At 40.4% G+C, this 27,808-nt stretch overlaps 1 protein-coding gene and 1 non-coding gene across 2 annotated transcripts in view; both read right to left on the bottom strand.

The window, feature by feature from the left end:
* Positions 1-15,088: 15,088 nt before the first annotated feature.
* Positions 15,089-27,808, bottom strand: part of Dscam1 (Down syndrome cell adhesion molecule 1) — an 829,655-nt gene continuing 816,935 nt past the window's right edge. Inside the window, exon 42 of the mRNA XM_080267762.1 lies at positions 15,089-16,574. Coding sequence (XP_080123888.1) covers positions 16,508-16,574 — 67 coding nt within the window. The 3' untranslated portion in view covers positions 15,089-16,507. The remainder of the gene's footprint in view (positions 16,575-27,808) is intronic.
* Positions 26,436-26,554, bottom strand: LOC145393936 (5S ribosomal RNA). The gene has a single exon (XR_013896287.1). It is a non-coding gene; the product is annotated as a 5S ribosomal RNA (ribosomal RNA).

The following is a 27,808-nucleotide window of genomic DNA, read 5'->3' as shown; positions in this document are numbered from 1 at the left end:
GAGTGAAAAAAGATACACAAAGGTTTTGTCAAAAACCGTTAAAACAAATTAAAACACTTACCACAAACACCATCGGCAGCGTGGACAAGACGTCACGCCACTGTTTGGCCAGCGATACATCTGAGCCATATGATATTCAGGGTGATTTTGGAACATCCAATGATTCACTTGGATTTCGCATGTCCCAGAAATATTATGATACATATAGAAAATTCACAGAGCAACGTACACATCGGTAATCATTCCCGTGATCTTTTCCATACCCGAGCTCAGTGTACTAAAAACCGACCGGGGACATTCTAATTGTCAGTCAATGTTCATTATATTTAAATAATTCACTGTCGGAATATTTATTATATTTAAGTACTAAATTTTCTTATCATAAATACACTTCAACCATGCTCTGAATTGACAAACGTTCAACCATGCTCTAAATTGACAAACATTTGAATATACTCTGCAGCCGAAACTTCCCCCCAAATCACTGTTACATTTACACTTCCAAATTTTCTACTGTGAAGCCTATGTTTTGTTTAGTTGCACTTTGTGTCCGGCGGCACATGACCCTGGCAGTTTTGCCGCCAGTCTACTGTGGTCAGACTGTTCATCTGTATGCACTGGCTTAGGATGCTTTAAAGTTTAAATTCAAAAAAACGCACACAGATTGATATACATACATACATTTGGACAGATAAAGAGATATAGACATAAACATAGACAGTCAGATAGATAGGCAGGTAAACAGAAAGGCAGGTACAGGTTCCCGGCACTCGATGTGTTGTACTGTGTCTGTAGGACAGCCTCACGGAAGTAGTTGCTTACCTGTGGCCGACGGATATGTATTGTACTGTGTCTGTAGGACAGCCTCACGGAAGTAGTTGCTTGCCTGTGGCCGACGGATATGTATTGTACTGTGTCTGTAGGACAGCCCCACGGAAGTAGTTGCTTACCTGTGGCCGACGGATATACTCTGCCAGTCAGACCGGGGTTATGGAACAATAACCTCTCAATCCGTTCCCCGCCCCCGGCACGATGACGTCTTTCTGTGGGCTACTGCAACCAGTCTTTCATTTAGTTTCTGAAACCCTCGACTACAGTAGTAGTGAAGAGGTTAATAAAGGCTGTATCTACCACAACAGTTCAAACAGCTTATCTTAAACAGAACAAACTCGCAAAGAGATAGTATGAAGAAAATAAGACATCACTCCTGACTACGGCACTAGTTCAGACATTCAAGGAGAGAGTGACCTGCCATTTTCACCCGAGTGCCGTAGTGTCTATCTATATCTATCTATATACCTAGGCTGCTTCCCCCAAAGAAAGGTAGGTAGCCGAGACAGGACAACACACTCTCAATTTACTCATCCACACACACACATTCATTCGCATCTTAGCCCCACGGTAAGAAAGAACAGATCCTCACCGCACCACACCATATGAGGGGCAACTGCGTAGTGCAATCAGCAACATTCGCAGCAGGGCCCGACAGCAGAGCTGGTTTGCCCTTGCCACATCATAATGGACCCATCCCCTTACCTGCACCTGACCTGATCAGCTGATCACACCAAATGTGGTATAATATCCCTTCAGGGCTGCATCATCGTTTATTCATTCACAATGTCTTTCCAGTCATTCCCATCACACGCATTTCTTTGCTCAACAGACATCCCTCTCGCATCCAATGCTCTCTGCAAATTGTCCATTCATCCTATTCGTGGTCTTCCTCTCAGCCTTACACTTCTCACATCCGATCCAGTTATCTTTTTCACCAATCACTCATCATCCATTCTCTCCATATGCCCAAACCATCACAACCCTCTGCTCAACTCGATCAGCCATCTCTCACATAACTCCAATTCTCCTTCGCACTTCATCATTTCTCACTCGATTCATACGTGTCACTCCACACATACTCCTCAGACACCTCATCTCCATTGTATTCAAACTTTTTCTCTCTGCTACACCAATATGACATGTTTCAGCCCTTTATAATGCAGTCGGTACCACAGCACCCTCATACAGCCTTCTCTTTACATCCATTCTAAGCGAACGACATCTAAACGCTTTTTTCATTCCTCCCAGCACCTTTCCTGCTTCATTCATTCTGAACTTCACTTCTGCATCTATTCCATCCACAGCAACATGTGACCCTAAATACTTAAAACACTCTACCTCCTCAAGCAATTCACCATTCCAAACTATTTTCAACATCCTACCATCTACCAACCTCGTACACTTCATCACTCTACTCTTATTCTCATTTACTCACAATTTCCTCCTTTCACACACCCTTCCAAACTCATCTGCCAACTGTCTCAATCTCTCCTCTGAATCAGCCACCAGTGAAGTATCATCCGCAAACAGCAGCTGATTCAGATTCCACGCTCTACCATCAGCATTCACCAGACTCAAACCTACACCTAATACTCTTGCATTCACCTCCCTTACAATACCATTCATTTAAATAATAAACAACCAAGGCGATATCACATATCCCTGCTGCAGCCCCACTCTCACAGGAAACAATTACTCACACTACTTCCCACACTTACACACGCTCAACTATTTACAAAAAACTTTTCACTCCTTTTAGCAACCTACCATCAAGTCAATACAATCATAAAACAGTCCACAAAGCCTTCATATCATTACTATCATATGCTTTCTCTAAATCCATGAACGCCCAAAACTCATCCTTACCTTTCGCTAAATACTTTTCACACCCTTGTCTCACAGCAAACACCTGATCTACGCACTCCCTCCCTCTCCTAAAGCCACACTGCTCATCACCAATCACTCTCTCTGTACCCTCTCTTAGTCTCTTAATTACCACTTTACCATACACCTTACAAACAACACTCAACAAACTTATACCCCTCAAGCTAGTGCATACTTATCACCCTTACCTTTATACAATGGAACCACACAAGCACCATATCTCTCACAAAACACACATTCAACAATCTTACTAACCACTCAACAATAGTCGCTCCACCACCTTGTAGGCATTCCACAGCACACCCAACCATACCTGCAGCTTTCCCTGTTTTCATCTCCTTTACTGCCTCCTGCACTTCCTCCATCGTGATCAAAGAATCATTCAACTCTCAAAACACATTTATTCCTTGCACTCTTCCATCTGCCACAATCTCCGCCTCCTTTTCCTCATCTACATTTAACAACCTTTCAAAACACTCTGCCCATCTCTTCCTTACTGCATCCATCTCAGTTAACATCCTTCCATCCTCTGCTTTTACTGGTTCTTCCATCCCAGACTCTCCCTTTCGCACCCTTTTCACCTTTTTTCAAAGCATTTTCTTATCCATCTGCTGCCACTTTAGCATCACGCACAGCCCTTCTCGTCCTATTCATCTTTTCCTTATTCCTTTCATATGACACCTCATCCTTCCTCTGCAGCGACACTTTATATGCACATCTCTTCTCAGCCACAGCCATACTTACTTCCTCACACCACCGTTCACTTCCCTTTCTTACACCACCACCCACTCGTCTCACCCCACACACCTCTTCCGCATGCCCCACTACAGCACTCTTAAACAACTGCCATTCCTCCTCCACACTGCCATTTTCCTGATCTTTCACTGCGTTCCACTCATCTTTCAGTTTCTCCTAATACTCTGTCATTTTCTCTTTTTTATCCAACTCACTCACTTTCAAAACCTCCCTGCCACACCTAACTCTCCTAGCTTTCGCCCATCTCCTACCTACTCTCAACTTTCCCTCCACCAGGTAGTGGTCAGACATACCTCCACCCTTCCCTCTCAAAACTCTCATATCCAACAATCTTCCTTTTTCATTCCTGGACACAACCACGTGTTCCATCAATTCTCTATCAACAACCTTTCCACCTTCCTGTCTCACCCATGTATAATTATAAATATCTTTCTTCTCAAACAAGGTTTTTCCAATCACCATCTCTCGCTCAACATACATCCTTTTCATTCGTTCCCCATTTTCATTTCTTCCAGGCACACCATGCATACCAACTACACCTTCAACTGCTACATTTCCCACTCTAGCACTCAGATCTCCCATCATTACCACATTCATATCGCTCCAAAACTCTGCAGACACTTATCAACATCATTCCAGAAAGACTCCCTCTCTTCTGCATCCCATTCGCTACCAGGTCCATACGCACTCACAAATACCCACAACTTACGTTCAAATTTCGCTTTCATCCACATCAGTCTCGATGACACCTCCTTCTGTTCAATCACACACTGCTGCACTTCGGGGCTCACTAACAAGGTCACACCTTCTCTCCCCCTTCCTGAATCAACACCTGACATCCTTCCATTCACACTTCCAAACTTAGACTCACCTTTCCCTTTTATCTTTGTTTCACTCAAAACTAACACATCCAAGTTTCTTCTCACAAACATTCTCCCAATCTCCTCCCTTTTAGCCTCAATCGTACTACATCCACACACATTCATAGGCCCAATCTTCAGGGTACGGGGATAACTCAGTCCCCCATCCCTTTCCATTCCCTGTCTCATTGTAGGAACTAAAAAAACAGAGGAGGGGGTCCCTAGTCCCCTCACCCCTCCCCTTTTAGTCGCCTTTTACGACACGCAGGGAATACGGTGGCAGAATTCTTACTCACAGCCTGGCCGCAGAGTGGTAGTACCACCCCATAGTGCGGCCAGATTGTGTCCCCCCCGCCACAGGGAGTAATGTATTATTTTTTTTTAATCCTTCGATATAAATCCCCACTGAACAAATACAGCTGAAATGCCTTATCCCATTAGACTACCAGACACCCATTGGTTAGTTATCTGGTAACCACCCAGTTTAGTAAATGGTTTCCTGAGTTACAGGAAATAATTTGGCGTGTCACTCGTTGTACAGACACCAGCAGGTAGGACCACGATCTACCTACACCAGGTCAGCCAGCCTGCCTCCCAAATTGAACCCAACCCGCGCAGTGACGTCACGCGCGGTCCACCTCACCACCAACCGCTCTCTCATCCTCATTCCACTCCTTCATTCTACGTCCTCGCTCATTTTGTATTATGTTCCCCACATTTAGTTATTATTTTCACTTAAATTTCTCGTGAAAGGCAATTAAGTCATCACTGATATTTAATTCACTTACAGTAGGATACATTTATCCAAATGCTGTGTACCATTATTATACCGATAGTTCTTATGGACAATACTAGTATAAATGATGACAAAAACAGTGATATATAACACAGGAATTCTCTTTAAGGTTAAACACAATGAAAGGTTTTTAAAAGTAGAATATATTGTAAACATAACTTTAACTGGTACATTGAAACTAGGCAAATACATCCAGTAAAATTTAAACATTAATACTGAGGGAATACACTGTCTTAACTTTAACATAAGGAAAGTTCAGTTTTCTCCAGTGAAGATTACTAACAGTTCAGGTAACAAGTTTCATAGTTTTCCTTGGCATTCCTTTATATACAGCATATTTCTGTTTGTTCATTCTGAGTATTTTGTTAAGATGTCTCATCCTAAAGAAGATGGATATTCTTGCATAAAAAGAAATTATCTCATGTGGCAAATCTACTCCAGCACTTTTTATCTCTGATGTAAGAGTCTGAACACACAACAGTCCTTCTCTCAAACCCTCACCGTGCACGCCTTTAAACACTCCCCTCATTACTAATAACTTTGAGTAAAAGCTATCAGAGGGCATATATAAATGACCTCTACTGATCATTTCAGTCCATGACTTACTAGAGGAATCACAGTTCCTTGCCACATATCCTAGGTCTGGATGTTTATTTGCAAACTTTTTTACAATATACCCACCAACATAGTGTAGGGACTGTTCTTCAATGACTGTGCTAGGTGAAACTGATACACTTATATTCTTCATTTCATCAGGTTCCTGCAACTCCCTAAACAGCACATCATCCACTTCCTCCACATCCAAATCCATTTCCTTAAAGAGAAGGCTTGTTAAGCAAATTTCCAGACCAAGTTCACGATCATGAGAGGAAGATTTACCGCTTGTTTCACAATCACTGTTTTCTACATTATTGCTTACATTACCCTTCTCACTGACTACAACATACTCTCTCCCCAATATGAATTTTATCAGCCGGTACTTAAAACTAAGAGCATGAGGGTGATCATGGGGTCCACTCATTTGCCTGATACAGCCGAAAAACTGCTCTATGCAGTCTTGATTTAGCCTCCTAGTCATAATATATTCAAATCCATAGTTTTGTTTCAGCATTTCATACAATCCTAAAAGAGACAGGCAAGATAAAATCACACCCTTCTGGAAACCATACAGAGTTTTTGTTGCAGAATTATATACTCTCATAGTTGACATCAAACTGACTATCTTTTGTAATATATCTGCCTGGTGATCAAAATACATTCCAAATGCACATCGCTCTTGCTTATCACCATACATGTGAGAATTCATCACATCAAACCACTGATCAACAAGGCAAATGAATTTTGCTGTTGCATCCCAGTGATTACTCTGCAATAAGCCTCTCTCTCCTGAAATGCTCATCCTTCGGAAATCGGTAGTACCTTATGTTTTTCCCATCCACTGTACGCTGTTTGTTACTACAGCCAAATGCTGCACACTGGCTAGGCATTATGAAAATAATCAGTCGACCACAAATTCCCTCTGGATGAATAACATGCCTTTTGAAACTCCACGTGCTCCATATGTACACTGTGCAAGGTACAAGGAAAGACTGAAATATAATTTCCCATTGTCCTGGGTCCTGACGTCCACACCGCATCTCACCTCACCTTTCTGGACCTTACGTGACGTCACACCCACCTGCGCGAGTTTGTCAGGCTGGCTGACCTGGTGTAGGTAGATCGTGGGTAGGACTACATCAAGTGAGCGGATAGTGGTTGCCTCCACATACTACATACATAAAACTATCTCCACACGATTTTAATCATCCCAAGAAAGATCTGTATTAGTGAAAGGGTTAATTAAAGCTGTATTTATAACCTACAAATGGAAAATATCTAAACTGAACAAAACCGTCTGGAGATGACGAGAACAAAATGACGTACGTCAATGTAGTGCAGTGGTCAATCAGTAAAATGAGACTTCGTGTTTCTGCAGCGTTTTATGGGTGGCTGACGGTGGTAGGGACAACACACACACACACACACACACACACACACACACACACGGATGCATATATGCATGAGAGAGAGAGAGAGAGAGAGAGAGAGAGAGAGAGAGTACATGTGTGTGTGTGTGTGTGTGTGTGTGTGTGAGTGGGCTATACACCTCAATAACAGGTCACAAGCAGCAGGCCAGGTCATCAACAATTCAGGGGGACGTGTACCGAGCCGGAGTGGGAGACGGAATGAGACGCGTGAGGTAGAGGAGGAGAAGGAGGGAGAAGAGGAGGAAAGGAAGGCAGTATGTGGGAAGGAGAGGGGAAGAAAAGGAGAGGAGAGTGAGGGAGAACAAAAGGTAAGAATGAGAGAGGGGGGAAGGAAGGAGAGGAGAGGGAAGGAGAAGAGAAGATGAGGTGGGAAGAAGAGGAGGGAAGAAAAGAAGAGAGGGAGGGAGGAGATGAGATGGGAAGGAGAGGTAGGGAGGAAGAAGAGAAGGTGGGAAGGAGAGGAGGGAGAGGAAGAAATTGGAATGAGGAAGTGCGAGAGGGAAGTGGAAGAACGAGAGAATATGAGAAGAGGAGGGAGAGAGGATAGGAGGGGGATGTAAAGAAAGAAGGACAGACCAGAGAGAAAGTGGAAATGGGAGAGGGAGGAAGAACGGAAGATAAGGAGAAAAGGAGTAGAAAAGAGAAGGGAGAGGGAAGGAGAGGAGGGAGATGGAAAGATGAGAGGGTGAAGGCATGAAGAGAGGTAGGCAAGGGAAGGAGAGGAAAGGAGAGATGAGAGAGGGAAGGAGAAAGAAGAGGAGGGAGAGGATAGGAGAGGGAGGGAGGGAGGGAGAAGACAGAGGAAATTGCAAGAGGGAAGGAGGGGAGGGAGAGGGAGGAACAGGGAGGCACCTAGTGTAACAAAGAAAGTAGAGGAGATGGGAAGGGGAAGAGGAGGCAGGAAGCAAAAAAAAGAAAGGAAAAAAAAAGGGGGGGGGATGGAGAGATTGGAGAAGGAAGGAGAATGTGTGAACAGAAGGCTGATGGGGATAAAGAAAAGGAAGAAGGGAACGGAAGGAGAAAAGGAAGATGGCATATGGACGAGGAGGAAGGAGAGGAAGGCAAGAGGGAGAGAAAGGAAAAAAGAGGGAAGGAATATGGGAGAAGGCCTGAGAATGAAGGGAGAGAGAGAGAAGTGGAGGAGGGAGAGGGCATCAAGAAGAGGAGGTAGGAGAGGAACGAAAGGAGGAATGGATAAAGAGAAAGGGAGGGGGACTGGGAACTGGCATAAACAGGTGGAGATGGAAGAAAGCGGAGTAAGGGAGTATGCAATAATTGAGAGAGGGGAATGGGTTGACAGAGCAAAAGGGAGGAAGAGGGTGTGAGAGGTAGGAAAAGGATGTGAGACAATATAAGAGGAGGTAGTGAGGAGAGGATTAATCAGTTCCAAGCCCTGTTATAATCTATACATCACCAATATTAACATATGAAAAATAATATATATATATATATATATATATATATATATAAAATAATGGAGCCTCTGTGGTAAAGTGTGCGTTTTCATACGCTGGAGAGCGAGGGTTCGCGCCCCGCCAGGGTACTAAACTTTGGAAGCTTTCTCCCAGCCATGTACTGCATTGGTGAACACCAGGGGTGCTGTGGCTGAACCAGTGTCGCATACTGTTAAGTATGTTTGCACCCAGTCGGCTTGCGCGGGCCGATTACACTTTTGTTCACAGACTACACACACATCCAAAGCCACTACAACACTACAATCATAAAAGCACTTCTCACCCTACATACAACCTCTACTAGACAGCCTAAGCCACTTGGTAGAGATACATTGGCTGTATCGTCCCTACTTCGGTCGGGATAGGCCGGTCCTGCAGTGGATACTCAAACGGCTCATGATGATGATGATGATGATATATAGTAATAATACTGTATATATAGATCTGACAGTAGGCTAATGGTGACAAAGAATAGGAATAGTTTTGAAGATATGGGTAAATGGTCAAAACACCTGGAAGGACAAGACTTACACCATAATAGAATATATATATATATATATATATATATATATATATATATATATATACACAGTATATATAGCTATGTTTATACCTACTGTACATGTTATTTTGTGTATCATATAAAGAAAAGTATGACTTCACTGTTCTTGGTGTTTGACCTGAAAAAAGGGAGAGGACAAAAACTTGAAAGATCTGGGTGACCTAGTTTATAAGGTTACCACAGCTAGTGGGTGGCCTAGCATGAACAAGAAGAGGGGTTGTGAAGGGATACATTCAACAGCAGGGAGACCCTCTGCGAAGAGCAGCTGTATAGCACGTAATAGAAGGGTATAATTATCTAGATGTAGTGGCATGGAATGTAAAGTGTATTGAAAGAGTGTGTGTGACACTAACGAGGGCCATCAAGCCAGAATGAACAGTAGTGTAGAGCTCTCTTAGTAATGACTCGTGAAGATACCCACTCTTCCCTGAGTAGTCAGAGACAGAATAAACACACATTTGCAATGCTTGTTGGTACCAATTCATTGCTGCTACCCTCCCAGGAGGAGTGTCCATGAACTGAAACAGTAATACACAAACCTCCAACTGTTCCTAATATATCACCTTTTCAGCTCTGACACAAATAACAGGAGCAAATCTGGGACAAATTAGGAAATGCAATCCTTAAGAACTTAATCACTGAGCTTCTATGTCATGCCACAATTCAAGACCATCCATTATCCAATACAGCATTATCCATCAGGAGTGTAGAGACCTGGGTCAAGGCTAATCGGTCCACACAATGAAGGCAAGTAATCAGTTGATATTCCCTGAGCATCATTATATGTGCAACAAACCCCAACCATCTCCCAGAAGTACATCTCCATGGGCCATAAAAACCTGACGTGCCCAGACTCACTAGACCACCTGGCATAAACAAAACTGTATGAGGGCAACAGGATTAATGCACCACATTATTATACAGCATCAAGGCACAACCTTAAACTCAGTGGTGCATTAAAGAACTGCCCTATTAAGGATAAAGTATTCAAGTGAGACAGGGTATCATTTCAAGATAAAAAGAGAAAAAGAAACTTGCCTACAGCTCAACTGCTTAATAGCAACCAAATATGAACTATACCCACAAGGCAGGAAGGAAACGATGTGTACAGAAGAAAAGCAGCATATGGCACTTCCGAAAGTTGTAATGGACTAGCATGTATTACAAAAGAATTGCTCAAGAAGCTGACCAAAAGGAGGAAAGTGATACCTAAGGATTTACCTGCTTCACCAATTAAGTCTGAGAAGAGAACTGAAAAGGAAATGATTACCATGTTCCTTACAATATATTTTCTGGAAAGAGCAGTACCCATTAATTTCTCTGGCCACTTACCTATAAGCAGTCCTCTCCTCACTTTTATTGCTAGATAAGCCAAGTCCTGCAGTGCCACACAAGCCTTTCAAAACAGTGGAAATGAAGATTATATGAGTAAGGCGATGTTGGACACTCTCAGGGATTTGACCCTCACCCCAGCTGACATTTAAAACCACGAGAAATCCTGCTCCTGAAAATTAACATCACAATTGTTAATTCCTTAACTGCAATGATACTTAATTTCTCTTATCTCCAGGTGAGAAACTTTTCAAAGTCAAAAGATTAGATACAGCCTTCAATAATCCCTTAAATACCAGAGAGCTTTTTAAGATTTTAATCATCTGAATATCGATATAATGATTGCTATACTGACTGGAGTAGCTTTTTAGTACTTTTTTTTTCTTATTCTTGCTAGTGCCAGACAATTTTAAGCAGTCCAGAAAAAACTGTGCAAGCTTTAATGATGACTGATTCTACCTCTTTCACTACGAAAATTCTCCCCAAATCTAATAAAGATGTCTTAAAGTATCCAGAACAAAATATTAAGAGAGCATTGAAGATGTTTTTTTTTTTTTTTTAATCCTACCTCACCCCATCCTTGGGTGGGAAAGGGGGTCAGGAAGATGATGATGATGACAGTGACAGTGATGGTGATGGTGATGATGACGACAATGATGATGCTGATGAAAAGACATATACTTCAGAATGCTGATCATATATAATATTAATGACAAATGTGGATGAGACAATGTAGGGTAGTTCTCATATTTTATTCATGATACATAATTGTTTTACACTATATTTGGTAGAAAATGTGAAGTGACGAGCGATATTGAACCTTTGATGCAAAATAAGGTGCAAATTCCCTTGTCGCTACACAATTTACAAGCACAGTAAGTGTTTCTGGCTGGATACAGATTTGGTTACCTTTATGTACTGGTAGGATGCTTTGTTAATGTGAAAATCATCAGTACTTTTACATTTTCTCCCAATTTTACTTTTCATGGTTGATGAAATACACTGTACACTCTAACCAGAAGTATCTCACAGCACTTGTAATCTGCCCTTAGGAAGATTTTTTTTTCTAATTGTCATATTTTAACACTGCTGAGAGATAGCAAATAATTGTTATTAATTAAACTATAACAAAAATTATTAATAGGATTCACACTTCATTCATTAATGCATTTCACCCTCTACTGAATCTCAATGACAAGGCCTGACTTACTGCTATAGTCCTAATATTCTTAAGTTATCTTTGCTGTTGAACACAGAGAGCTCCGTCTTCCCTTCACGATCAAAATAATAATAGTATAATACATCCACAATGCTGGTGTTAATGTGATAATGTATAAATAATTCACATATTACTAGCCCTGAACACTGAAAAGCTGTATTGGCAATCATACCTAAACATGTATAACAGTATTCTATGATTCAGTTTCTTCTTACACTGGAGTTACTACCATACATACTGCACTGACAATTATACAAATTCCTAAATGTCATTAATCCCTAATTCTCACAACTTTTCTTCCTTAGGGCAGATATTTTTATTATATTTAAAGCCCATGGCAGCACAGGCGAACACAATTTCACAAACTATATGAGAAACAGATGATAGAAATTTCAGCTGGACAGGATTCACGAGCTGGGTGCTGCTCCACCTGTTTATATGAGCACTGTAGCCACTCATGTGGCTATAATATTTTTAAATACAATGAAATTGTATTTATAAATACTATAAAAACAACCACACATCTCCACAACACAATGTGCAGTTATCTACTTTCAGGAAAGACAGTCCCACTCACCAAAACTGACCACCTATAACTTCTGGCAACACAGCTGTCTGATTACATGGAGAATGTTTATAACGGATTCTCGATGGTAAACATTTTATAAATGCAGCGACTGTTCCAGATCATGCAAGTCAAGGCATCTATTCTTATATAAAACTTAGGAACAAGTACCTTACTTAGCAATACCTTCAGAACACGAAAAATATTGACTATATTCAGCAAATTTTTATACATTCTTGAAACATGAGTAGCAGAGACTCAAAATATACAATTACAAATTTTTGTGCATTGCAGTGCATTGGAACATAATGATGTAATGTTTACCATTGAAAACTTGGCATATATAATGTCAACGTGTTACAGTTCATGCAGTGGTAATACTTTAAGTTTTCCTACTTACTACAGTATAACTGAACATCTAACAATCTCAGTGTTTAAGTATCGATATTCTTTAATGTGTGGTTACATTGACATTACTGAAGAAACCATGGCTGTGTAACTATTCTACAGGGAAAGAAAAAACTACTGGGAAGAGGGACAATCAGGCTGAGGATCGAGTCCTATAGGGAGGTCTCAACATTGCTACCTCTTACGGGTGTTATTATTCTGTTCTACCCTACATACATAAACGCCTTGCCTGAGTGATATTACTGACCTACATAAATGCACACAGATCCAGGCTCTTACATATGGCTCAAGCATGAATCAGTACTTAGGTCATACCAGTTTATCATTACCAAACCAATTCACTATCAGAGCCTGAGAACTGCAAAATCAGTAGCTGATACTTTGCAATTATTCATTGTTATCACTTCTTAATCTGTGAAAGTTTATCCCCCTTTAAAACTTTCAGATTCAGAAATGAAATACCATCAGCAATTTTAGCTTACACTATTGCTACTTACCTGGCATGTCTTATATTCATATTCTGTACACAAAAATGAACATTAAGTGTCCAGTTCCCTTTACAATGCTCCTCCAGGATCAGTACTAAAACAATGTAATGTTCTGTCAAACACTGCACTGTGCAAAATGAGTATCTGTATTGCGCAGTGATCAATATATTGCTACCATATACTGCAGCATGTATAACATGCTATTCAATAAACTACCTTAGATAAATGTAATAATATTTCTCAGTTATCAAGTTAAAATAAAAAAACTTGATAGTGCTGTACTATTAGTCATTATCCTACATTACTTAGCTTTGAGAAATGATAAAAACTGATTGGCTTGTCATACTGTAATTACATTCAGATAAATCAACTTCTTTTTGTGTTATGCATCTTGTATCAATTGCCAAACACTGATGATGTAAAAGAGTATAAATTAGTTGTTAACCTCTAGATACCACTAACTTTTCTTTGCCTTCTGTCCCTCTCCCATTAGCACCTGCCCTCCCTGGTTAAGATAATGACGAGCACTGTCTACTCTACAATAAGCTTAATCACACAGATCCTGTAATGTATAGAAATAGTACAAACAAATCAGTAACAGACAATGATTAACGTACATACAAAAATTTATATGGTTAAAATTCAAGAAAAATGTGCTTTGAGTGTCTTGCATGTATGTCTAAATTGCCTAATACTGAGATTTCAACATTAATTTTACCCTATCTAAAAGCAGTAGAAAAAGCGTTCATTTACCTACTCAAACAATTTGAGCATCATATACTTTTTGGGGAATAAGTTGGTCTACTAATTGGGGTAAAATTATACATATGCATAGTTAGAAAGCACGACCTTGCTATAATGCTGGCAATTATTCTCCTCAAGAGCTCCATTACCAATGAACTGTAAAATGTCTATACTTGTAATTAAATTCATGGTCGGAAAAGATTACACTGGCAACATTCATAAGAGACAACATGTATTACACTTGAGCGTATGGAAGATACCAACATGTTCTGGATAAATGAGACAAATACGACCGAGCGGCAAACTAATCATGGCGCGCTCTATTGGTCATCGACTGTCAGTAAATCAAGACCTCCCCTCAACATTAGCCTATCTTAAAATAAAATCACACGTCAAAGCTAAAGTAAAGCATGAATATGTCTGAAACCAGGAAATGTCTCAGATTTCCAAAACAATTCTTACTTGACTTTAGGGTTACAGCTATTGATGGACACCTGCATGAGAAGCCTGCCAATATTTTCTTGCAGTTCGTCTGTTCGGCAAGATTTTGGTCTATTGTTATACTGTACTGTATAATATTAACTTTCACACAATTCTAGCACTAAGAAGAAGCAATGCACACATACTTACACATCAACATGTTGTCTTAGATTCATTACACTGTTTACAATGTACTGTAAATATCTTTAAGTAGAAACGGTCAACTTGGCAATGAGAATTTGCCAACTGTTTCTAAGACTGATTAATTCAATATACAAATAACATATTACCTAGGAAGATGCCTTACATTATGTATATGAATATTGTGATGCACCCAGCAATTTTGCTCCATTTATGGTATATTTGTGCCATTCTCCTGTGACACGGAAACCAAGTACCTGGTATGTTTGGAAAATTGCTGGTCCTCACATATTGTCTTGCAAGCAGAGGATATGAAGCAACACCTAGGAACGCTGCAGTACTGAGCAGACAGGGAGACGGCATCAGGTTTGTGCAGAGAAGGGATGTACTGGGGTGGTCTCAGGATTAACATACATCTGGCTACTAATTATTTTAGAGTAATCCAAAGGTAAAAAGCAGCTGAACCTGTATATCTGGTAAACTATGATAACAACCAAAGCACAAAATGGATTCTGCGATGCACAGCCTAAATGTTGAATTATCTTTTTTTTCCCAGAGACATCCCTTGTTCTCCTGCCTCTCTCTGTCTTACACCTCAATCGGATTGCTGCAAGTGAAATTGTAAAAAATATTAGAACTGAGCGTACTGGTTACATCTGCGTCACAGAGGTTTTGACAACACACAGTTTTGTCCCCCGCTCTTGACTAGACTTGGTTCGTATCACAAAGTACACCGAACACCAAACAAGTCGAGAGTCACTTCCAAGTAGCACCGTCATGGATGATTCACACAGCAATACTTAGTTCATCTCATACTATCGCACAGCACATATGGTCCATTGGCCTATGAAGACTATCCATTAACTGCTATGGGTAGGGATTTACTTAATGCATTAGAATGCATTTTCGACGGTGTGCCTTTAAGATATCTGTGCAGAAGCACTACAACTGAAGCACTGCTTTCATTATCAAACTGCAATTACAGCACAGGGTAAAAGGAATACTGCTACTATTATGTGATACACAACACTGCAAGAAACACTCAAAGCAGAAACGTCAATCAGCGTGGGCTTGCATTGGTACTGGGGAATACAATAATGGAGTCCACTGCAGGATAACCTTTATGAGCGGGGGCTGGGGTAGGGGGAGGGGTGAGGGTAGGGGCTGTGATGCAACACTGAAGAAAATACCCCTGTGAACACACTTATGAATTTCCAAGTGATCTCACCCATTCGATCTTTGAAACATCTTGTCCGCTCTTGTAGATTGCAGTGATACGACCATCTTTTTTTTGGCATATTAAGTCATGGAAGAGCTGAGGTGTAGCGCATCAGATGAGTAGTATTACTTCAAGTATAATCAAAGACATCTTGATCTCCTCTATATTCTTGTGTGCTGTAGTCTTCTGTGCTCTTGCTTAAGTGGTGCTTTTATTCCAGGACATCCAGGTTTCTTGACTATTTCTTGGTAAAACATAATTGCTGATGCTGTTCCAACCAACTGTTGCAGTGAATCTTCCACCAGCATATATTTGCTGTAACACGCATATGTCTCTACAGTCCTAATTCAAATATCAAGATTTGCCCAAGCACAATGGAAATTAACCCTTTTTTACCATTACAGTTGTAGTTTCCATGAGCATGGGGATGCTGGTGAAAGCAATCCCCAAGCTTATGGAGAGTTTACTGCATCAATTGGTGGTGGTGTTCCTACCAGCTGTTGAGTACACTATCTGCAATCGGCAGGAGGGGCGCTCTGGGTCAATGACGCATTGCAAGGTGACGTAGTCAGCTGGCCTCGTATAGCTTGCAAGATGACACAGGGGTCTTGTAAGGCTTGCAAGACAACATAGGCAACATCTGGATTCGTTAGGCTTGCAAGATGACATAGGGGCGGTAATCAGCGCTGGTATGGCACAGGGTTGATGAATGAGATCCTCCGCCCAGCAGCCAGGACCTCACACATTCATCTCATCACTCACCATCTTTAAGCCTCCATTTTGAATGTGGGCGGCTGCTTCATTTCTGAAAGGTTTGTATTATAATTAACATTTAGTGCTATAAACAGTTCTAAGAACAGTTTAAGCAAAGCATAACTGTGACTTAAAAACTTTCACTTGCATTTTAAGAATGAACTTGTGCAGTAAGGCATGCTAAGACTTTGCAAAAAAATTTTACTTTAGAATGAATAAACACAGAATACAGACAAAAATGAGTGTGGTATTACCACAGATTACAAAGGGAGATACTTGCTTATATGTTACTGGGTAGGTTACTCAAATTTTTACAAGGCTAATAGTATAGGGATACTGTACTAAAGACACTATGGTACTACAGTACAAACTTATCTGCAATGCAAATATCAACAAGATTATCACAGTATATAAGAAGAGTAAAGCATAACCAAACTGTCAACAGATTGGACTGTACTAGCTTTTTTATTTTGAAACTTGTCATACAGTTTTATTATTATTGCAAATCATCTTGACACCACATTTTATATGACTGTTAAGCATATGCAGCTTCCAAAATTTGCTGGTGATATCTTCACTCCAGTGAGACCATGGATATCTATTTCATTTTGCTCTTGCCATCTCCTAACAATTTTATTCAGCTTAGGATGGACTTCTGAAACTGTAGGGGTTAGGTACAGTTTTAATAACACCATACAGTACAACAGCATTTGCCTAAGCTGTAGAAATTTGGCTGGTAGTAGCAAGAGTAAATTTTAAAAGGCATCAACCACATTTAGATGACTAAACTATATGTAAAATAGCAAGAAAATGTTAGATATAGACTTTACTACTTGTCAAAGAGCTAAAGAGTCACAAAACAGCAGGTTCTGTTTACTCCTCGAATCAGATGATGTCTTTTTTAGTTTACTTTTGTTACCTCCAGAATTATTTAACTCCACTTAGGAAAGACTTCTTGAACTGGACAGTTTAATACAGCCTTCATTAACGTTTTCACTCACAGAAGTCCGTCATAAGTTTAAAAAATCATCTGGTGGCAGGACAAATATAATGAGAAAGATATCCTGGAAATGAAGGGAGTTAATGCACCTTACATAAAATGAAAGATACTATGCCATTAAATTGATGAACTACTGGCAAAAATCATAATTCACATTTTCACATTAATATTGGTTATATGTTTCTGGGTAAAGTTATGTTATGCACATCACAGGTGACAGCACAGACCTAAAATATGCAAGAAGATTCAATTAGGTAACACATAACAAACCATGAATTTCCAGTTCATCCTTCGACAAGAATTATCCTCATGTCTACTTCAAAATCGGCATAATCCAGCTGGCATTGGATGGTATATCCTGATATTAGCATTACAAGTTTAGAGCAAAATTTCAATGTATATGATTATACAGACACTCAGCACGGTATAGTTTCAAGTACCAGGTAAAAACTGTATGCATGGGGACTACTGAAACTTTATGTATTATTGTGCTTTAGAATACTAGTGATTTTGCACACAAACCAACATCTAAAACTTTATTTATTGTATCTGACGGGTCATACTTGAGACAACCCAGTAGCAGGGTTATAAAATATAATATTTTTATCATGTACTGTACAGTAAATAATCAAACAGCAATTTTTTATAACTTACAAAAAGGTGTTTAAGCTCTTCTATACACTGAATTTTCTTCAAACAGATGCAGCTAAATCATCAAACTTAGTCATGGGTCTCAAGAGCGTGAGGTGAGAGACCAGCCAAGTTATTGGCTGAAACCGCAGAAAGAGATGCAACACTGTTACTGGCACAAAATCCAATATGCTTTCCCTCTACTCATGAAGATGAATAAGAGGTGACAACCCAACAAGAAGGATGCATTTTACCTTTTACCCTGACGATAAGGAACCTGGAAAATCCTGATTATGTGTACACGCAATAATTCAATACTAAAAGACAATGTGGGTTAGTGAAGGTCAGCACAATCCCAAATGATAAGGAACTTCTGTTCAGGTCCCTAAACATGAATATAAATGAAAAAGGTAGTTGAAACAAACGTATGACTCATAACATCCATGAAGGCCGCTTTTAACACAAAACAGGGAACTAATGGAACAGGAAGAGGAGGTTTCACTCTGCAAGAGACAATCCACTCAAAAAGGGTCCTGAAAAACATCACATCCCTCACATGAAACTGAGACAGCATTGACATAAAAGGGTGTGTGCAAATACTCTACCTCTGCAATGAAAATTATCATAACCACCACTCCTTCAAATTCCCCCATAAGGCTGCCACCAAAGAAACCAAATCCAGTAAAAGGAAACAAAAAGAGTGAGAGTACTGCAACACTTAGTGTAGCAATACTGTACTCTGTTTTTAGGGTAGTTCTACACTGAGCGACAAGCCAAATGATTTCCTGTACACCAGGAAATCATTTACAACTCTGGATGGTAGCCTGAGAACTAACCAACACGTGTTTCCTACATGAAAACAAGTGGATTGGCGGAGGGTTAGTGCCCCCTCCCTGGAAAACAACTAACTAAAAATACGAACAAGAAGCCTCGGACCAGGACTGACCAACAGGTGACGATTAAGGACCGAACAAAGGATATGGTACGGACTGTGACATGGAATGTAAGGGGTGCAAATGATGATGTGAAAGAGAGAGAGACTGTCCAGGTGCTTGAGGGTGCGAAAGTGGATGTATGTGGATTAACTGAAACTAAATGATGAGGTGAGAGTGTGAGAGAATCGCAAGATCGTGCAAGCAGAGTGAGAGAAGAGTTCTGGACAAATGTGGAAGTGTGCATGGAAAAGTCTCAAAGGAATAAGAGTGTGTTTTTGATTGGTGATATGAATGGTAAAGTAGGAAATGTGAAGGTGGATGGAGTAGTTGGTGAGTGGGGTGTGCCTGCTGAGATAGATGAGAATGGCAGTGCTTTAGTGGACATTTGTGCTGGGAAGGGGTTGGTGATAGCCAATACCCTCTTCAGGCACAAAATGATCCACATGTATACATGGCGAGTGATGAGAAATGTGGGTGGTGAACTAAATGAAAGAAGACAATGATTGATTATGTGTGTGTGGATGAAAGGATGCAAAGGGATACAAGACCATATAAAGGTTGAGGGAGTGGACTTTCTATGCAAGAGCATTTAGAGGCTAGGGGAGTGGACTTTCTATGCAAGAGCATTTAGAGGCTAGGGGAGTGGACTTTCTATGCAAGAGCATTTAGAGGCTAGGGGAGTGGACTTTCTGACCACCACCAAGTGGTGGTCAGAATCAAGGTCCAAGTAAAACGGAGAAATAGAAGAAGGGAAGGACGAGAGGAAGGAGTAGATGCAAGGCGTGTGGAAAGGTTACAAAAGGATGAGAAAAAGGCAGAATATAAGAGAGAAGTGGGGAAGCGATTGGGTAAGTATGAATTGGAGTAGATGGGGGACGTGGAAGGTATATGCAAGATATTCACAGAAGAAATGTGTGCAGCATGTGAGGTGGTGTGTGGGGTGAAGAGAAGATGAAAGGCGGTGCAAGGAACAGCATGGTGAAATGAAGAGGTGAGACAGGCTGTGACAGAAAAGAGGACAGCATATACTGAATGGGCATGGAAGAAGTTGAGAGATGGAAGAGAGAGTTATATGTAGAATTGGAAGTGAAAAGTGAAAAGATTAGTAAGAGAGAGTAAGAAGAGAGTGGATGAGAAATTTGGAGGGAATTTGAGTGTAAAGTGGAGGAACTGTAGGAAAATGTTCTGGAGTGAGGTAAAGAGAGTTAGACAGGATGCTAAAGGAGTTAGTAGGGGCATGAAAGATAAAAATAGTAGATTACTAGTGGAGAAAGGAGAAAGAGTGAGCAGATGGAAAGAACACTTTAAGGAAATGTTGAACATAGAGAATGAAAGTAATGCGAGTATAAGTGGCTGGGGAATGGCTGGGAGAAGGAGGGAGGTGAGAAGACAGGAAGAAATCAGTAGGATGGAAGTTGTGGAAGCAATGAAGAAAGTCAAAGTGGAAAAAACTCCAGGAACTGATGGAGTGTATGGTGAAATGTTGAAGCATGGGGGAGAGAAAGTAGTAGAATGGATGTGGAAGATGTGCAGAATGGCTGGGAGGAAGGTAGAGTCCCGGAGGATTGGAAGTTAGGTATAATTATTCCCCTGTACAAAGGGAAAGGGGAAAAAGAAGTGTGTGGTAATCATAGGGCCATTTGTCTTCTTAGTGTAATAGGAAAAGTATATGGTAGAATACTTTGACAGAGTTAGGGAAATAACAGAGGAATTAGTTGGAGAAGAACAGGGAGGCTTTAGGAAGGGAAGAGGTTGTGTAGATCAGATATTCATTCTTAGATCTTTAGTGGAATAGTTTCTAGAAAAGGGAAAGAAATTGTATGCGGCCTTCATGGGTTGGAGAAAGCATATGACAGGGTGGATTGACAAGGACTGTGGAAAGTATTAAGAATATATGGAGTAGATGGGAAGTTGTTGAATGCTGTGGAGAGTATGTATGAGGGTGCTAAGGCTGCAGGCATGTAGGTAGTGAACTGAGTGAATTTTTCTATTTCAAGGTTGGGTTGAAACAGGGATGTGTCATGTCTCCATGGTTGTTCAATCCATACATGGATGGGGTTATAAAAGAGATACAAGGTACAGCAGTGGATGTTGGAGTGGCCCTAATGACAGAGGGCAGTGTCTGGAAACTCCTTGTACTGTTGTTTGCAGATGATACTGTGTTGTTAAGTGAAGACGAAGGGGAGCTGCAAGGAGAGTGTGTAAGAAACGGAATCTAAAGGAGAATGTAGGGAAGAGTAAAGTTATGGTCTTTGAGAGAAGTGAAGTCAGTGAATGTACAGTGAGGTTGGATGATGAGGAAACGTAAATAAGAGTACGTTTTAGTACTTGGGTAGTGTGATGAGTGAGGATGTAAGTATGGAGGGTGAAGTGCTTGAAAGGGTACAACGAGGAAGAAAGGTTGCTGGTTCCTTGAAAGCAGTGATAAGAAACAAGGAAGTGAGCATGGAAGTGAAAAAGTTACTACAGTATATGACGGTATTGTGATACCAACTCTGAACATATGGAAGTGAAACTTGGACATTGTTGGATAGACACAGGTCAAGAGTGAGAGCTGTGGAAATGAGTTATTTGAGTGGAGCATGTGGAGTCATATGCAGAGATAGATTGACAATTGAGGATGTGAAGGAGCATTGTGGTGTCGATGTGGATGTGATAGGAAGTGTTAGGAGAAACACATTGAGGTGGTTTGGCCATATAGAGAGGATGGAGAGTGTATGTGAAAGAGGTGGAGGAAGAGAGGGGGAGGGGGAGGCCAAGGATGAGATGGAGGGATGGAGTGGAGAGGTATATAAGAGAGGGTGTGTGAGAGTTGGGAGCAGGGCAGTGAAATGGTGGGGGACAGGGCAACGTGGAAGCGATTTGTTTGTGGCCACCCCATATGGAATTAAGGCGTCTGGCAACAGATAGATCGACAGACAATATCATACTGAACTTGAAGAAGACAAAGAATGCGCAGTCCTCTAAAGTCTACTGCAGGACTGAACCTCTCCATTATGGAGGGATGAAGTCACAATATCTTTCCATGATGGATTGGATCAGGTAGGGAAGGGGTATGTACAGAAGGGGTGGTAAGCATGAGATGGTTCACTGTGTGTGTGTGTGTGTGTGTGTGTGTGTGTGTGTGTGTGTGTGTGAGAGAGAGAGAGAGAGAGAGAGAGAGAGAGAGAGAGAGAGAGAGAGAGAGAGAGAGAGAGAGAGAGGCCTGGAGTTTTTTCCTGTAGATATGACCTGCCCAGCTGATTTACATCCAGATACCTACTTGCTGCTAAGTTAACAGGGACATGGGAGCTTAGGAAAAGTGTCTAGTAATTCTGCTGGCATGGAAAATGAACCTGAACCTGTGTCCTCTTGCTCGTAAAGCCAATATGCAATTAATACAACCCCAGCACTCCAGCATTATGGGGAAAGATTAAGGTGGAGGCAGATTCAATGAGGCACAAAAAGGCACCACTCATCTCCATAACTTAGGCCTTTGAGCTGGTGGTGGGTTTACATTCACTGTCCTGGGATACAAGACCACTGCATCATCCAGATTACCACATTTACCTCCCATAGATATTACCCATCTATTCCTTTTATCCACTGACCCACAACGGGCAGTTGGTCACTCAAGACAAATGACACTAGCTTCCCTCACCAGGATTCAAACCCTAGCATTATCAGGCTGGCAACTTCATAGTTATGTTAACCATTCTAATACTGTAGAATGAAGTAAAGTTGGGGGAAAAGAAGGCGCTGTCTGTCCACTTCACTTATGCAAGTAAATTGTTAACAACTCACAAAACCCTTGGATTCAGCTACATGACAGAGGTGCATCCTGCCACTGTACCAAAAATTTTCAAGGTAATGAAATTAAACATTTACTTTTTCACATTTCAAGCATGGTGGAAGATGACTCCCACTACTGAAACTGCTGCCTTTTCTGAATACAGCATTTATCAATCTATCTATCTATTGCCAGACTCCTTAATCCCTTATACGGGGTGGCCACAAACAAATCGCCTCCATGTCACCCTGTCCCCCGCCATTTCACTGTCCTGCTCCAAATTCACACACCCCCTCCCTCATATACCTCTCCACTCCAGCCCTCCATCTCATCCTTGGCCTTCCCCTCCCTCTCTCCCCCTCCACCTCACTCACATACACTCTCCTTATCAGTCTTTCACTCTTCATCCCCTCCAGATGGCCAAACCACCTCAATGTGTTTCTCCTAACGCTTCCTATCACATCCACATCCACACCACAATGCTCCTTCACATCCTCAATTGTCATTCTGTCACTCCATGTGACTCCACAGGCTCCTCTCAAATTACTCGTTTCCACTGCTCTCGCTCTTGACTTGTGTCCCTCCAGCAACGTCCAAGCTTCACTTCCATACATCAGAGTGGGTATCACAATACTGTCATGTAATAACTTTTTCACTTCCATGCTCACATCCCTGTTTGTTATCACTGCCTTCAAGGAACAGCAGCCTTTCTTCCTTGTTGTACACTTTCAAGCACTTCACCCTCCAAACTACTATCCTTAATCATCACACTACCCAAGTACTTAAATGTACTCACATTTTCCATTTCCTCATCAAAGAAGGAAATTTCATGCAATTTATAAGCATTGTGGAGTGCCACATTTGTTGCCTGAAGTTAAGCCCGTAGTTAGGTAAATCCCTCACTCCATCATGCTATCGAGATGCATGACAAAGTCTGATGACCTGAGTCCCTACAGATGCTAAAATGGCCTTTGGGGATGTTAAAAACTGGTGTAAAACTCTGTATGCAATAATAATAACCTCTGTTCCTCCATCCTGTGAGGAGCAAACCAGAACAGAAAAAAATGAGACTTTTGGTTCAAATCTACTTGAATACTAAGGAATATGCTGTACTTTCTGGGGCAAAAAGGAGTACATCACTCAATGAAATTTCACAGGCCTAAAATTATCTTTAAAACTGTACATATTCAAAGGCACAACTAAAACATTCTTAAGTCAGGCTAAATCACAGATCTGTCCAAACTATTAACTACGATATTTTTAAATCACAGTGACTACAAAGCAAGAGATTATAAGCTGATAAGCTTGGTAAGATTTGGTGCCATATTGTTGTGATGAATATGCTATGACTCAAAGAGTTGGACATTTCAAAGAAAAAGATTATAACCATTTTCCCTGGAAAGTAATGCAAATTAGTTGATTAGTATTTAAATCTCACTGAAGTATAAAGGATAAACAGCAAATCCTCAATTACCACAGACCACATAGCTATTTCATTAGTATGTTTTAATTCCATTATTTCATCACTACAGTCATACAAAATCACTTAAGAATTGTAGAAATTTGTATTATTTTCCCATGTACCTCTGATTTTCATTTCAATACATTTTCTAGGAATGGAAATGAGGATTTCCTGTACATAATCTGGGGTGGAAGCATTCTCATAAACTATCATGCAAAAGCAGGCAAAACCATCATTAATGTACCCATGCAGGGGAAAACTACAGTATCAACTGAGGAACATGTTTAATTGTAGATGTAGGAGGAGGTGCCTAAACAGGAGCCCGGTCCAGCCACAAGATACTGTATAAACATTAGTCAAGACAAAGTATTAGCAATAGTTCTCCTACCTCTGGGATATTGTTTGATCCATAGTATATGAAACAAAATTACTGTGGTGAAGTCAGCTTTAGATGGCTATACATTTTTACACTGATCAATACCGATCGACCTTTAACAGTTTGTAAGCTAACTTTTCAACATTAGTCTGATTCATGTTTTCCATCATTTGAACTTTTTTGCCACTATCATCATATACTACACATATCTTAGTCCTGATGTACTTCTTGGTGTGAGCAAAATACATCCCAGTGTCTTGGAGAATGTCAGGCAAACTGGGATAAGCGGACACAGGTCTCAGAAGCAGACCTAAACAACTGAAACTTTACAGGACTATCTGCTATTCTGAGAGGTAAAATATTCATGAAGCATAGGGAGGACAGCAAAATTATGTAAAGAAAAACTTACAGGTCTTGATCGGTTTCCTCATGAAAGGTAAAGTAATCACAAGGTTAGGCCTTGACACAAACTTTATGAGTATATATTGTATACTGATAACACATTAGATTATATTATGTGTCCATTATCTAATGTACCTTCAAATTTTAATGCCATCATGCAATTCTAAGATATAATTTACCTACAATCAAACATTCAAATGGTTAAATAAAAAGTTTTTCATCAGATGCCAAGATCATTATGAAGACTGAAGAAAACTGCATCATAAATTTATGCAATACTGTTCCTTTCCTGCACTGCAAAAATTGGCTCTGGCTCACTTCCCATTTTCAGTGAAAATTTTGCATAATTAAATAAAAATGAAAGCCTTTATATCTACAACATTACACAAACAAAGTTCTTGTGGTACTATAACCTTAACCATTACTGACTGATTAAGAATGAACAAATGAACTGAACTGTTGCTTAACCTCAGGCAGACAATGAAACTCATAAAAGTATTTACTTCGCCTTACATTATCAAATGGACTGCCTGAAGCCAATCTCTCTACATGGAACCCAGTGATATAATTGGAACCATTGGTTGTAACACTGTACATTTTATATATATCTACATTATATATAAATATATATATATATATATATATATATATATATATATATATATACACAGTAAACTCTCGATATAATGAATCCTTTTATCGCAAACTTTGGATATAACAAACAGCCAAATCGCGACCGAACTTCCCTTGGATTTTGCAAACAAATTTCACTAAATGAGGGGGAAGTTCGGGAATCAGTCCACGGTGACAACAGCATCCCTTCCTGGCACAGTAAATGTACTTCAACAGCATCCCTTCCTGGCACAGTAAGTGTACTTCAACAGCATCCCTTCCTGGCACAGTAAGTGTACTGGAACAGTACTACATTATACTGTATTCTGATTATAGGTATTCTATTTATATGTACAACTTCATACAGTATTGAATTTACATGTACAACTTCATAAACCACTGATTGCTCCATGGAAAACTTAATGGAGTTAGTTTAGATTATGTCTGAGCATGTAGGACTGAACGACTCAACTTATATAGCAAACTGAGTTCGGTAATCCCTCGGAAATACCGACCCCTCGTATATAACGAACTTTCGGATAAAGCGAACTACCCCTCCCCCTAATTACTTTGTTATATTGAGGGTTTACTGTATAAATATATTCATTCATTCATTGCCAGATGCCATGTATCCCAAACGGGGTGGCCAAGGGCTTAGAGTTAATTGTTTTACGGGGAGGGGCACTAATCCTCCACCAACCCTACTTGACACGTAGGGAGAACGTTATGCCAACAGCATCTGGTGTTCCCAGGCGGTCACCCATCCAAGTACTAACCAGACCCAACGTTGCTTAACTTCGCTGATCGGATGGGAAGCGGTGTACTCAACGTGGTATGGCCATATATAAATATATATATATATATATATATATAAATATATATATACTGTATATATTATATATATTGTGTGTATATATATATATATATATATATATATATATATTTATATATATATATATATATATATATATATATTTATATTTATATATATTGTGTATATATAAGAAGATTAAGCTGGGAAAGGCCCCAGGAATTGATGGAGTGTGTGGTGAAATGCTTAGGTATGGGGGTGAGATTGTTGTGGAGTGGATATGGAAGTTGTGTAGATTGGCTTGGGAAGAGGGAAGGGTTCCAGAGGATTGGAAATCAGGTATAATTGTTCCTCTGTACAAAGGAAAAGGGGAGAGAGAAGTATGTGGTAACCATAGGGGTATTTGCTTACTTAGTGTGACTGGTAAAATATATGGTAGGATACTCATTGATAGGGTTAGGCATATGACAGAGGAGTTAGTTGGAGAAGAACAAGGGGGATTTAGGAAGGGAAAAGGTGTGTAGATCAGATATTTGTTCTAAGATGTTTAGTGGAGAAGTATCTAGAGAAGGGAAGGAAAGTGTATGCTGCCTTCATGGACTTGGAGAAAGCTTATGACAGAATAGATAGGCAAGGTATGTGGAAGGTATTAAGAATATATGGAGTGGAGGGGAAATTGTTGAGTGCTGTGAAGAGTATGTACGAGGGAGCTAGGGCTACGGTGCGAGTGGATGGTGAGCTGAGTGAGTTCTTTGATCTCAATGTGGGAATGAAACAGGGGTGTGTGATGTCTCCATGGCTGTTTAATATATATATGAATGGGGTTGTAAAGGAGGTGCAAGGTAGGGCAGTGGATGTGGGGCTGGCCCTAATGAATGAGGGTGAGATTTGGAAGCTTCCGGTGTTGCTGTTTGCTGATGATTCAGTATTGTTGAGTGAAGATGAATGGGAGTTGCAAGGTTTGGTGAATGAATTTGGGACAGTGTGTAGGAGGAGGAAGCTGAAAGTTAATGTAAACAAAAGTAAAGCTATGGTGTTTGAGAGGAATGAAGTCACAGAGTGTGCAGTGAGGTTGGATGGTTTGGATATGGAGAATGTGGATGCATTCAAGTACTTGGGTAGTGTGATGAGTAAGGATGGAACTTTGGGGGATGAAGTACGTGAAAGGGTACAGCAGGGAAGGAAGGTTGTTGGTACACTGAACTCAGTGATGAGAAATAGGGAGGTGAGTATGGAAGTTAAGAAGTCACTGCATGATAGTATTGTGATCCCTACCCTGACGTATGGAA

The sequence above is a fragment of the Coenobita brevimanus genome, chromosome 25, assembly GCF_032717465.1.
Source record: "Coenobita brevimanus isolate Jiangsu-jjx chromosome 25, ASM3271746v2, whole genome shotgun sequence".
Taxonomy (NCBI): Eukaryota; Metazoa; Arthropoda; class Malacostraca; order Decapoda; family Coenobitidae; genus Coenobita; species Coenobita brevimanus.
Note: the sequence above shows the minus strand (reverse complement) of the source record. Positions and strands in the feature narration are given on the sequence as shown.